Source organism: Dunckerocampus dactyliophorus, chromosome 7, assembly GCF_027744805.1.
Source record: "Dunckerocampus dactyliophorus isolate RoL2022-P2 chromosome 7, RoL_Ddac_1.1, whole genome shotgun sequence".
Lineage (NCBI taxonomy): Eukaryota > Metazoa > Chordata > Actinopteri > Syngnathiformes > Syngnathidae > Dunckerocampus > Dunckerocampus dactyliophorus.
Genome location: NC_072825.1, coordinates 10,082,657 through 10,095,440, shown reverse-complemented (window position 1 = coordinate 10,095,440; position 12,784 = coordinate 10,082,657). Strand labels below are relative to the sequence as shown.

The 12,784-nt window shown below is 40.2% G+C and overlaps 1 protein-coding gene across 5 annotated transcripts in view; it reads right to left on the bottom strand.

The window, feature by feature from the left end:
- grik2 (glutamate receptor, ionotropic, kainate 2) overlaps positions 1 to 12,784 on the bottom strand; it is a 177,417-nt gene that overhangs the window by 17,152 nt on the left and 147,481 nt on the right. Inside the window, exons 16-18 of one of the 5 annotated variants that reach the window (XM_054783108.1) lie at positions 5,927 to 6,040; positions 5,790 to 5,848; positions 5,532 to 5,559 (exon numbers count right to left, since the gene is read on the bottom strand). The exons of 1 other annotated variant lie outside the window; for it this stretch is intronic. In XM_054783108.1, the coding sequence (XP_054639083.1) occupies positions 5,532 to 5,559; positions 5,790 to 5,848; positions 5,927 to 6,040 (201 nt within the window). Of the gene's footprint in view, positions 1 to 5,531; positions 5,560 to 5,789; positions 6,041 to 12,784 lie in introns of all 5 variants that reach the window. 3 more of the 5 variants (XM_054783107.1, XM_054783110.1, XM_054783109.1) reach the window with 3 other exon arrangements.

The following is a 12,784-nucleotide window of genomic DNA, read 5'->3' as shown; positions in this document are numbered from 1 at the left end:
ATTCCTCACTGCACTGGACAGCATATACCAGATTGGTTTTCTGTATATAAAATGGTCTTTGGGGTGTATTAGCCTCAAAGTGTTACCAGGTTTGAGGTGTACGGGAATGTTGTGCTGGTTAAAGACTGCTAAGACAACCTGAACAGTCCAGTTGCGACCGATTCAATGCCTCGAGAATACAATGACCAGGATGAATGGGAATATGCACAGGCGCTCGCTAAGGGTTTATCTATTCTATAAGAGTGTGCAAAGGCTCGTCCCCATCACTGAAATGAGTAGATGCTATTTTTGCCTCTGTCTAGTGTTACGGAACAGAAGTAATTATAAAATGCAAATAGCAGGTTGTGTGCCATCAAGCATGTGGAAAACACTGGGACACTTAACACAGCATTTACAGGACGCAGCATGCTGTGGAAAAACTACAGTGAAAACGCAGTCACTTGGCATAGTTAAGTGAGTTACATTCAGGACACATTATTTGATTAACATCCATTGCTGCTTTCAAAGTCAGACTTTCTGAAGCGTGAAACGTGTCAGTTTTAAATAGCGTTGCATTCTACCAAATACAGAGTGAAAGGCCACATGCACAGCTTAATAGTGCTCTTCTTTCAAATAGGAACATTATCTGGAAATAATATCACGAGGTGACATAATTTGGTGTTCTTGGCAAAACTAGAAATTGTAAAAACGCCAACTCAAACCCAGTTTAATTTATATCTGCGATATCCAAACACATTTCAGTGAACCGCCGCATGCATTCATGTGTAACATTCATGTGTGAACAATGCCTCTACAGTCGTCCCTCGCTACAATCACGGTTCGAACATCGCTCCCTCACCCTATCACATTTTTTAAAAAATTAATGAATTAATAAATGATCACTGCTTCACGGTTGACTATGGCCTAGTGGCCTAAAAGACAAGTCATAAGTGTTATTCTGGTCACTAGGCATCAGTAATGTTCCATTAATGAGACATATACCTGTACAATATATATTATTATAAATATATAATGCATTACCTTAAAGGGTCACTAACATGATTTATCAACTTTGCATAAATATGTTCTATATTGTCTGTAATTATGTTCAACGTTGTTCGCTTTTTGAAAGTGAACAGTAAATTTGTGAAAATGACATTTTTGTACATGGACGTACTGTGAACAGCCAGCAGCAACCCAACGTTTTGGCATGACTACTATTTTGATGAAAAATATACCAAACAAAGTTGACGAGTTGCGTCTTGAAGGGTTTGTTTACTAGGTGTTAGCGTTGCCTTTGCCAATGTCACTTGGGAAACGGACATTTTCTAAGGTGTTCAGTTCATAAAAACTTAATTTTTACGAATTTAACATTCCCGTTCAAAAAACGGGAAAACAATGTAGAACATAATTACAGACAAAATAGAACATATTTAGGCAAAGTTGATCAATCATGTCAGTGACCCTTTAACACTGCATGTGGTCAGCCATGGCTTGTCTGACATTATAGAGTAAAAAAAAAGTTTGTCCTTCTTCTCCACTCCATTTGAAACACTTTCTTAAGTTCATTCATTCATTCATTCATTCATTCATTTTCTATGCCACTTGTCCTCACTAGCGTTGCAGGAATATGCTGGCGCCTATCCCAGCTGACTTTGGGCGAGAGGCAGGGTACACCCTGGAATCGTAGGGCACCACACTCATACTCATACCGATGGACAATTTAGAGTCTCCAATTAACCTAACATGCATGTTTTTGGAATGTGGGAGTAAGCCAGAGAACCCGGAGGAAACCCATGCACACACGGGGAAAACATGCAAACTCCACACAGAGATGCCCAAACTGAGAACCCAGACTGACAGACTGACTGAACCAATTAACCGCGATAAACATGGGACGACTGTATAGTGGCAGTTATACATGCACATGTGACGGTAATGAGTTGTCCGGATTACATTTTATCACTTGAGGAAACCTTGAAGCATGTCTGGTGCGATATTTGATTTTTAATTTGTAATTGTGGTTCAAAGCATGTTATTCAGTAATTTGACTTAAGCATTACATGCTGACAATACTGAATACACATGCCGAATGATAATGGTGTCTGGGCAAATTTTTGAAAGATTACATTGTAATTAGGTCAATCTGTGTTAAATAAACATGTATTATATAAACTTAAATAGTTAGAGCTATATTTGAAAGCAGTAGCGATGTTGCCAATGGGCGAGGATATACGTAATCGTTTTATGTCATGGTGATAAACTCTGTCATAATTTCTATTCATAATAAAGCTACAAAATATTGAATGGCATATGACCCATAATTTCTTTTAGTAAGCTTCTAATATACTCAGCATTGCTTAATACACGTAAAAAAAATATATAGACTGATTTGCTGCCAGATTTTTACTGCATTCCAAAAAACTCTCAACTAAGAAAAGTGCAAATTTTTGGCCATCCTGCTTACACTTCCACAAGCTGGAGTTCGTAAATCAATGTTCACAAACTTTCCCGAGATATAGTCTGATGTCACACCACATGGCACCAAAAGACACGGTTAGCTCCTATCATATTTTTACACTCTATTTCTTCCTTTTTTCTATATTTGTTGGCTATACTGCGTCTGTTCAACAAGTACACACACTCTTGGAAAGTCTGACTGCTGAAAAATGCTTGACGCCTAGAGTCTGGTTAATCTGAAACGTGTGGGCGCTACTTTCGACACTCAACTCATGACACTTCCCTAAAGCTGGCCCCAGCACAGTTAGATCTAGCACAATTGCTCATGTACAGGGTTCACCACAGCGAGTCAATCCCATGAATGGTTTTGTCGTATTTTATTTATTTTTTTATGCAGAAGATATAAAAAATTAGGGATGTCCGATATTGGCTTTTTTGCCGATATGCCGATATTGTCAACTCTTTCCGATTCCAAAATCAACTGTAACATTCTGTAGATAGATCTTTTTTTTTCTCCTACTATTATCATCTTTTAGGTAATATTTGGAGCTAAGATGAAAGCCAAGTGGCTAGCAAGGAAGTGGACATTCAAGCCTTTGGTACCTTCTATTATCATGGAAAAGGTGAATTCACTACCGAACAAGATTTATTAGCTGGCTGCGCTGGCAAAGAAAGTTAACACCTTCAGGGAGTGCAGCTTATTGTTCTCCACTGAGACATGGCTAACAGCTAGCGCCCCAGATAGCAGATTTAGCACAGTCAGAGCGGACAGGGACACCAGTCTTGGGCTTGCACTGTATATGAACAAATGGTGGTGTCATCCTGGGCATGTGAACATTAAAATCGTTTTTCAAAAAACCTGATACCGATATCTACCGATATCACAATTTTATGCCAATATTGGGCCGATAAAATCGGCCCACCAATATTATCATCCCTAATCCCTAATATAAATATAAAATATAACATTTTTTAATAATTCCTTATTTGACAAAAATCATATCTCACATACTTAATCACAACTGATTAACAATTTTGATTTGCGAAAATATATGTGAGAAGCTGTGTTGTTTTATCTGATCCAAATGTTCTATGTCACAATATCATGCCACGCACAATTACAGGGTTAAGCTGCTTTACCAGTTTTGTCATTCAGTTAATTTTCAGTGTATGCAGCACGGCTGTGTATTACATTTTTGTTCTGTAGCTAACTAAAAATAATGAAATTAGTTAACAATAAATCATGTTTTTATAGCAAGTATTTGTCTTTTTTTCGCTACTGTTTAAAGTAAGGATGGAGGAACCGTTTCGAAGGTCAGGGGATGTTTCAGTTTTTATGAAGTCATCCAAGGACTAACTTTATGAAAACACTTGAAGCAATAATTTTATATAAATGTATAGTTATTGTTTTATGTTAAAAATATGATTCTATCGCTTCTGCCTTAAAGTTTGTTGGGCTTTTTCATATCGTAGATGCCCGTCACGGTCTGCATGATGTGCATTTGGTTTGCTTCTGTTGCCACCTGCTCTCGTTCAGTTTTTTCTGCGCTGCCCCGTTTAGATGATGTGGCCACTGACTGACTGAATTTTGCTTTGGAAGGTTCGCTCCTTATCACTGACCGTGACATGCCTTACAAAATCCAATCATATTCTCATCTGTCATCCTCTCCTTCGTGTCCCCTTCTCTCATTGTTTAACCTCCAACTTTCTTTGGCCAGCTACACTCGATCAACACATGGTGGCCAAAGGAGTCGACTCGGTGCTGGTTGTCGCTGTCCTCTCCTTCCCCGGTTTACATCTTAGCTTCTCTCCAGTTCATATCTTCCATTAGCCATGAAGCTCAGCATCGCTACGGTGGCAGGGTGATGGCACTCAACTCCCTGTGACTCAGGTGACCTCCAGGGACATATCATTGGTTCCTGCTCCGGCTCCACAGCTGCCAAAGGTCGCATCAGTTTCTGCTGCAGCTCAAAGATGAAACAAACATGAGCCCCTATTCCATTTCTGCATCCCCTAAAAGCCATGTTTCTGCTCTGACTGGATGACCGGTGGCACAGCAGTCACCTTCTGCACCTGTTCAGGCTGGGTGAATGAGTGTGTCAGTCACCTGCTGAGTCTGTCCTAGCACCTGTCCCGACCCGTGGCCACCCTGCAACACTTTGTTGGCCAATCACTCAGAGCTGCCTCAGTGAGTCCTCTGGCCCTGGAGTCCTGGCCGTTCTTTGGCACGGATCTGCATCGTCTTCTTTTGCCTGGTATGCTGACTGTCACCCTGATTGCTCCAGAAGGGGTTCCTGGATCTGGTCTCTGTCTGATTGCCAGATTTGGTTGTTGTGATGAATATGTTGGGTCTATGTCGCTATGTGGTGGCAACAAGGAACTCCTTTATAAATGTTAAGCTTTTGGCTTTAATTCAGTGTAGTTCAGTATTCTAATAAAAGGTCATTCTTGGGCAGTAAAACTTGGCCACTTTAGCATGTTGACACCCTAAATTGTCTCTTTTCAACACTGTCAGCACCTCAATATAAAGTAGGCACACTGTTTTTTACATATATTTTTAAAAAAGTGTTTATCTCCAGGAAAACGCAACATTCTGCGTCCTTCCTTTTCTTGGCAGTCATGACCTCATGTTTTGTATTCACTGACCCTTACAGAAAAGTAAATGCTGTCTATTTTATGTACTTTTCAGACCGCTGTAATTGTACGTTACACACACCTTATTTCCCACACCCCTTTTTTACATTAACTGTTTTCAATCGCACCCAAAATACAAAAAAGATGTTTGAAGAGGGAGAGTTGTTCAGAGTATATGCAGGATGGCAGTTGCAGAGTGGCATGGACAGCGGAAGTGAAGAGTGAAGAAATCTGTGTGCCTTTGGATGTGAGTCATGCAGCAGGAAATATTCAATGCATGTGCCTGTAGTCTGACTGTGTACTACCAACGTAAAAAAACATAACCGTTTTTAATGTTCGGATATCAGATATGAGAGGTGTAGGATTGCAATAGAAAAAAAGTGTAAGTGTGTCTTGAGGTCATTTGAGATGATGGTTAAAGTCTAGCTTGGATCCATGGTGACAGCAGAATTCCTCACGTTTCTTATCTCGTTGTCGCCATTGGGCCTAAGTGAATAAACGCAAAGAAACCAACCCTTATCTTCCTGCATATGAGAGAGCACTGATATTATAATGAGAAATTCAGGTAGCATATGCCTATGTGTTGTTAATTTTGCAAATCAGTGTTATTAGCATTATTTTGGATTCAATTTATTATCTTTTTTGCCATGAAATTCTTTCATGGCACATGTAGTAAGAAATTCTGCTATCATTCCTCGTAATAACAAATGTCCTACCTTTTCAAGTTCAGCATTCTGTTTGGACTTGTAGAGGAACTCTCCCACTGCCACGAACACTGAGAGAACAAGTCCAGCGGCTAAGACAATGAATATTCCGCCAATATTCTGCACCCCGAGGGCACTGGCCTCCTTACTTTCCTCTTCTGGGCAGCCATTTCCTCGCCACCACTTCTCCTTCATCATATGCAGCTTGCCTTCCTCCTGAAGCTGCAGGATGGCAATTGTAATCTTATCTCTGTAAGGAGAACCTAAAGAACCAGAAGACTTGGTCAGAAAATGAGCAAACGAGGAGCAGTTTTATTCAAGTTTGAAGGACTGAAGCAGTCGTGATGTGCGGATTGATACTGAAATATTGATACCTCAGATCCAACATTTTTAACCTCTAAAATTGATTCTCAAATCAAAATATCAACACTTAGATAAGTCAAGTAATTTGAGGCAATGTATATCATTAACATAAACACCGTTGGAAGTAACTAACTTATTGAGATCTCACCTAAATGATACGCGGTTGGTGACAACTACATTTTCTTTCGCCTGGGTAAGTGTGTAATGAGGCTCACTGTTCAGTCTGTCTGTCGAAATGATGGCCGATCATAAACATGTGTCATGTGTGAACTTCTGCTGTTGTGTACTGTATTAGCTTGGCTATATTGTGAATCTCAATATACTAAACAAGCAGGAAAACAGCTGCAGTACATCCAGAATGCTGCTGCTCGAGTCCTGACTAGAACCAGGAACTATGACCATGTTAGTCCAGACCTCAAGTGTCTGCACTGGCTTTCGGTCGCTGAGAGAATAGACTTTAAAACAGCTCTGCTTGTGTACAGGTCTTTTCATTGTCTTGCACCAAAGTACATCTCTGACATGTCAGAGCCACATGAAGCATCTTAAGCTCTGAGAAGCTCAGGGATTGGTCCCCTGCGGGTGCCCAGACTCAGGACTAAACACGGTGAGGCTGGGTTTCACTTTTATGCTGCCAAAATCTGGAACTGTCCTCCAGAAGATGTCCGACAATCCTCAACTTTGGCAATGTCCAAATCCAGGCTGATAACACTTCTATTCAACTGTGCATATGACACCTGAAAGTATTTTATCTGCACTCTTCAATTTTAATTAATTGTACATTTTTTTTTAGTTGTTTTGTTTTGTTTTATTGAATGAGTTTATGAAATGATTTCCCCCTTCTTTTCTGTAATGCACTTTGAATTACCTTGTGTGCAAATTGTGCTTTATAAATAAACTTCTGTTTAGACATTAACATGGTGGCAGCTGTTCGCCGAAGGAAAAAACAGTCACACATCACTCACTGACGCTGGGAACACAGAGGTAGGGTGGATTGCAAAGTTTATAGTGTGCGAAAAACACTTTAATGTGCGGTTCCAATCCTGCCTCGCGCACAGCCACTTCCATATTACATGTATTATCATTCATAGTAGCGATGCCATCGTGTACAGTTTGATTGGCGTCTAGCTGCCCTGTTCTCGCAAGACAGCTTCTCTCAAAATGAAAAATATGGTTAATTTTTAATCTCATGAGATCTTGTGAATTAGGCAGTCCCTACAGTCCCTTACCCAATCGGGCACAGAACACAATGCGTGTTCTCCCTTAGCGAATCAGGATACACTGTAAAAAATTGCACACAAAAAAAAAAACCCGTAAAGTGAACCGCGTTGTAGAGATGGAACACTGTACAGTACTCCAAATGTATACATATCACTCCTGGAAAATTGTGTATACTTCTTTCATCCGTCATCAGTCTAGTATCATCGTCCTACCATGCAGTCATCTAGCGATAAACATTTATATTGAATATATTATTGAATGAGTTGTCAAAACGTATACAATTATTGGACGTAAATGATGTGTATGCAATGACGCTCCAATCGGAATATTTTCAAAGCGATCTATTCCTTATTTTAATGAGGCAAAATGTGTCACGAAATATTTCCTGCTGTATTTGTCAGTGCCCGGTGGTAGTGGAACCCCCCCCTGTTCACGTTTTCTCTGGTGCGCTGTCCTGCATTTCCTCCCCCTTCTTCATCTCAACAGACGGTTGGTATAGAAATGCAGCACCTTCTTTAGGTTTGATGATCAAAACCAATGGCCTTTCGAGAAGCCCAATTAAATCATGTTGGAGAAGCTTTGTGGGGGAAAAAAAATATGAATCCTGCCAGAATCTTACTGGTGATGGCATTGCAGCATGCTGTATTATATTGTGCATTTGTTGTGGCTTGCGATTGCACCATTTTAGTGAAGACCTTCCTGGCAACCAGGCATGGGGGGCATTTAGAAACCGCAGGTAATGGCTATAAGCAGCAACAATTATTGCGTACACTCACCCTCAGCTTTGTGATTACGTGTCTGCATCGACAAGGCCATGTTTACATACTGTTTCATCTGTCCTTCATTGATCCCCAAGGCCTGTACTTTCTGGCTCTTATTTCAGTGTGGACAGCCAACGTCTTTCAAAAGCATATATCACTATGGTTATGGCAAATGTGAATTGCGCTCCCGGCCTTGTTATTCATTGCCACCTTCAGTATATAACTTCCCTTCAGCCCCGGAGTGCAATAAGGCAATGTATGTGAGAAAAAAAAAAATCACTTGCTTCGACAAAACACAGCCAGCCTTGACACTGCGCCAGCCCTGGTGTATCAAAACAAATCACAAGACCTCAGCTGTGATAGCATGGCCAGAGTGAACATGAGCATTGTGTCATAATATCAAGACTTGAGATGCTGCTGTTGCTTTTTGCTGTGATGTAACGCACATTTGCACAAGTATGAATTTGTCAGATTGTTCTTGATCATCTCAGTCCAAAATAAGTCCAAAATACTGTAGTTTCTTTCTAAATTGCTATTGTTTTGGGCTTACATTATGATAGACGAACTTCCAAACACATACAAAAAGCATACAAACAAACAAAAAGGCTACGATTGATGGGCACTGCTGCACGTGTTTTACAGTGACCGCGAAGCAGCTGCCCATGGTGCCAAACAGAAAAAAGGAGAGCAAAATAAAAGCACAATACAGGAAAAGAGGTGAAACCCAAAACTAAAGTCCAACCTGTCAACAAAGAACGTGACATAAAGCGCTGGTTATGCAAGGGGATAATGTGTCGTCCTTCAATACTTCTAATTTAATATCACACCTCAGGAAGAATCCCTATGAGTCACATGCAGTGTTGTGGCACTTTTTGTCTTATTTTGTGAAATATATACAGCAGCATGAAAGTAGAAGAAGCATAACGTGTTCTATTATACGACATAGTTGGGTTGATGTCAGCAATAATAATAATAGATTCGATTTATATGGCACCTTTTTACACGGCACCCATAGAGCTCCCCCGTGAACCCATTATTCAATCACTCCACAGTCACACACCAGTGGTGCTAATCTACAACGGTAGCCACAGCTGCCAATTGGCGCCTACGACCTCTCAAATCACCACCAAACATTCATTCCCATTCACAGAACAGGGTGGGTGACGTGTCTTGCCCAAGTACACAACACCAGTGAATGGGATGGAGGAAGCGGGGTACAAACCACCAACCTTCCAGTTTCTGGACAACCAGCTCCTCCTGAGCCACAGCCGCCCATTGCCCAATGAAGTGCTGGACAATATCAGATATTGATGAGAAAGCCAATGTCAAGCATCTTTAGTCTAATGTTGTTTTATGTCTGCTCCTGTTTGGTCTGGGACTACGCATGGAAACGAGCACGGTGCTAAATCCAGCATATTTACTACAATTTATTCTATGTTTATTAATATTGTGACAGTCACGATGTGCATGCCCCCCCCGTCATTTGCTGTTTGTTTTTTTCCCCTCTTTCTGATTGTGTTTTGTCACCCATCGTTAGCCCTACTCCTGGGCGGAGCCATGAGTCACACCTGCTTCCTATCAATCATCAATGCCCTACTTAGCCTGTCTGTCCTGAACAGGTTTGTCAGATTGTTGAACGCTGTCAGAGGAGCTTCATTTCCCTTCTGTTACTTACCTGACGCCCTGTTGTATGTACTTTGTAATAATAATTCTAACTACTTATCTGTCTCATGGCTTTCTGGTATTTATTGACTTAATTCCAGTGAGCAATTTTTTCCTGTGGTTCCTTTTTGTGTTGCACTTTTTCCATGGCACCTGTTCCCGATTAGTCATTTGTTCAAGGAGCCTGGCTCCGGACGTCACGCTTTATATTTGTTCCCTTCTCTGCTGACATTAAAAGACTATTAGAAGCATCTTCCTCGCCTCATGTTGGGATCCAGCTCTGAACAAATCCTCACAGGGCCCATATTTTGATGACTGAAAACCAGGACACTCAGCCCAGCAATGAGATACTAAAATTATACCCAAAATTTACCATGAATTCTGGGGTATAAGCGAACATCTTTTTTGCACACTTTGAACGCAGAGGCTTAAACAATCAAATTTATGGCTAAAAGAAGTACAGTTGCCATGATGCTTAGAGTGCAGAGTCAGGAAGTAGTGAATTTGTGAAATGGATGCTAATATCACGTTTTGAAGTCTTATGCAGCGATTGTGTTTTGATCTGACAAATCTTAATTTTGATCAACTGTCTAGAATCACAGCTTCTAGACCATGGCAGCTCTTGAAGTCAGATGGGAAAAAAAGCATCTCACGTCTGATTTCACTTGACGCAGAGAACACACAGTGTAGGTAGGATTGCAAGGTTTACAGTATGTCTTTCTGTGTAAATATCCAATGTTATAATGCGGACACCTGCAGTTTATAGATAAGTGTGACCTATATATGTAAAACATTTTTCTTTTTAGATTTAGTGGGTGCGGCTGAATTCAGGTGCACTTAATAGTCCGCAATTTACAGTATACTCAAAGATGACTTATAATTTCAATACATTTAAAGTATGCCTCCTCTGTGTGGTTAGAAATTTTCTTATATTACAAAATACTATCTATAACCAAAGACACAAATTCCAATGGAAGAACGTTAAAAAACGAGATAAAAAATTATTCCAAAAACGAACGACACAGCAACCTGAGGTCAAATGCTTGTTCAATTTTGGAACGTAACCAATATTTTTGGAAAAAACATGCCCTCCAAAGATGAGCATTTCAACCGCAATTGTACATGACCTCCCCATTTTTACAAGACTTCAACTTTGCAAGCGAGGATTAACTCCGTGTATAAGCTTTTTCTTTGGCACACAGCAGCCTCTCAGGTATTACGTCACATGTAGCAGAGTGCCCTAATTTCGGCCCAATTCAATGTCGCAATGAAGTATGTATTTTTATCACTTTCTAAAAAAATAAATAAATAAAAAGCCAGGACAGGACATGTCCTGAGAAAACAGGATGTTTGGTCACACTATTAATGTATAACCCCATATAACTGTCCCTTCCAAATAACCAAACAAATACATAAAATGTAATTAAAGCGATCGTTTCTCCCAGTAGTTATTAATGATAACAATGTTGTGCAGTAAACCTTAAGCACAACGACTTGACAAATCAGGAAGTTACTGTAAGTTACTGCAGTGTTATATCGTAAACCGGTAGCACACACAAGTCGTGAGTGGGCAAAGAGAGACTCGAGAGGGAGGGGTAATCATTTTCTTGCTGCCTTCAATCTCCACTGAAAAAGAACTTGTACATGCCAAAAGGAAAATCCTGTAGACCCTTGTTCCCTTCCATTGTAGTCATTTTCACAGTTGACAAGAGTAATGTACATATGCTCACACTGTACTCAATTTCACTTTAATAACAGATTCAATTACATTTGAACACATTTTGCTTGAGCAAACTAATTCTACATCCTATCCTACATTTGCTATTCAACGATTTGAAGCTGTAAAAGTATCATGCAGTAAACACTCTATTAGTATGTCAATAGTGCACAGCTGAGAGTGAAAAGTCTATCCATTAGACAGCTGAGGAAGCTGTCAAGGGGACTGGCAGCTAAGTGCTATGGCTCTACCAAGGACCAGGTACTAATGCGACTTGACACCATCACTCTGTTCATGTCAATGAGATATATGCTAAATGGACAGGCTATATGGGAATACAGCCTGCAGATGGTAAAGGGTAGGATTAGCAATTTAAATTCCTTGTTTCAGCTGCATGTGAACAAGCCACCGGGGAGTAATAATGCTAACACCTTTTCTTTAGTCAGTATGGACAAGCTGGTTCACTTTGCTCACACTCCTCTCACTCGCTTAAGCTTTCTTTCAATGATATACAGACGGAGGATCATTTGCATCAACCGTAATGTGCAGTGTGTGCGCATGGAGTGGTTCCAAAAATGTCCTCCATTCAATTTTATATTGTTAAATGCACAATCGCTCACGTGTTTACACACGCATACACACAGGTTTTCTAACCCTCAAAAGGAACACATCGGTCAAAGCAATCACCAAAAGCAAATAAAGACTACTTCCACTGTTTCCACTCAGTCAAATTACATTCCGCGAGTGGCCAGCAGAGCATGCACAAACAATAATAAATGACCTTCCCAAATATCTTCTATTTCTGCATGTTTTTCTTTTTTGCCTGGGAATATTGCTTGATATTTGCCCAGACAATAGTTTTTAAGTGATGTTTATTTATTTTTTTTAAAGCTTACACTGAAACCTCGGTTAGTCAAGAGCATATCTGTGCCACAGTCACTCCCTTTAATCATTCATTCATTCATTCATTATTTTTTATAGCGCTTGTCCTCATTTGTGTCACGGGTCAGTGGGAGTCTATCCCAGCGTATCTTTAAAAGTTTATTTAGGTCTGAGTTTCGACACTATAATTCGACTTACGACTCGTCATAGGAACAGAACCCGAGGACCACCTGTACAGGTGCAGTTTCATTTAGATCCACATAAAATTAAAAAGCTTCTATCATCACCCACTCCCCATCTGTCCACAGTGTTTTATGGAAATCGGTTGAGTAGGTTTTGCATAAGATATCTAGATAATGCGTGATGCATACATAATAACTAGACATCCTACAGAGATAACAGTT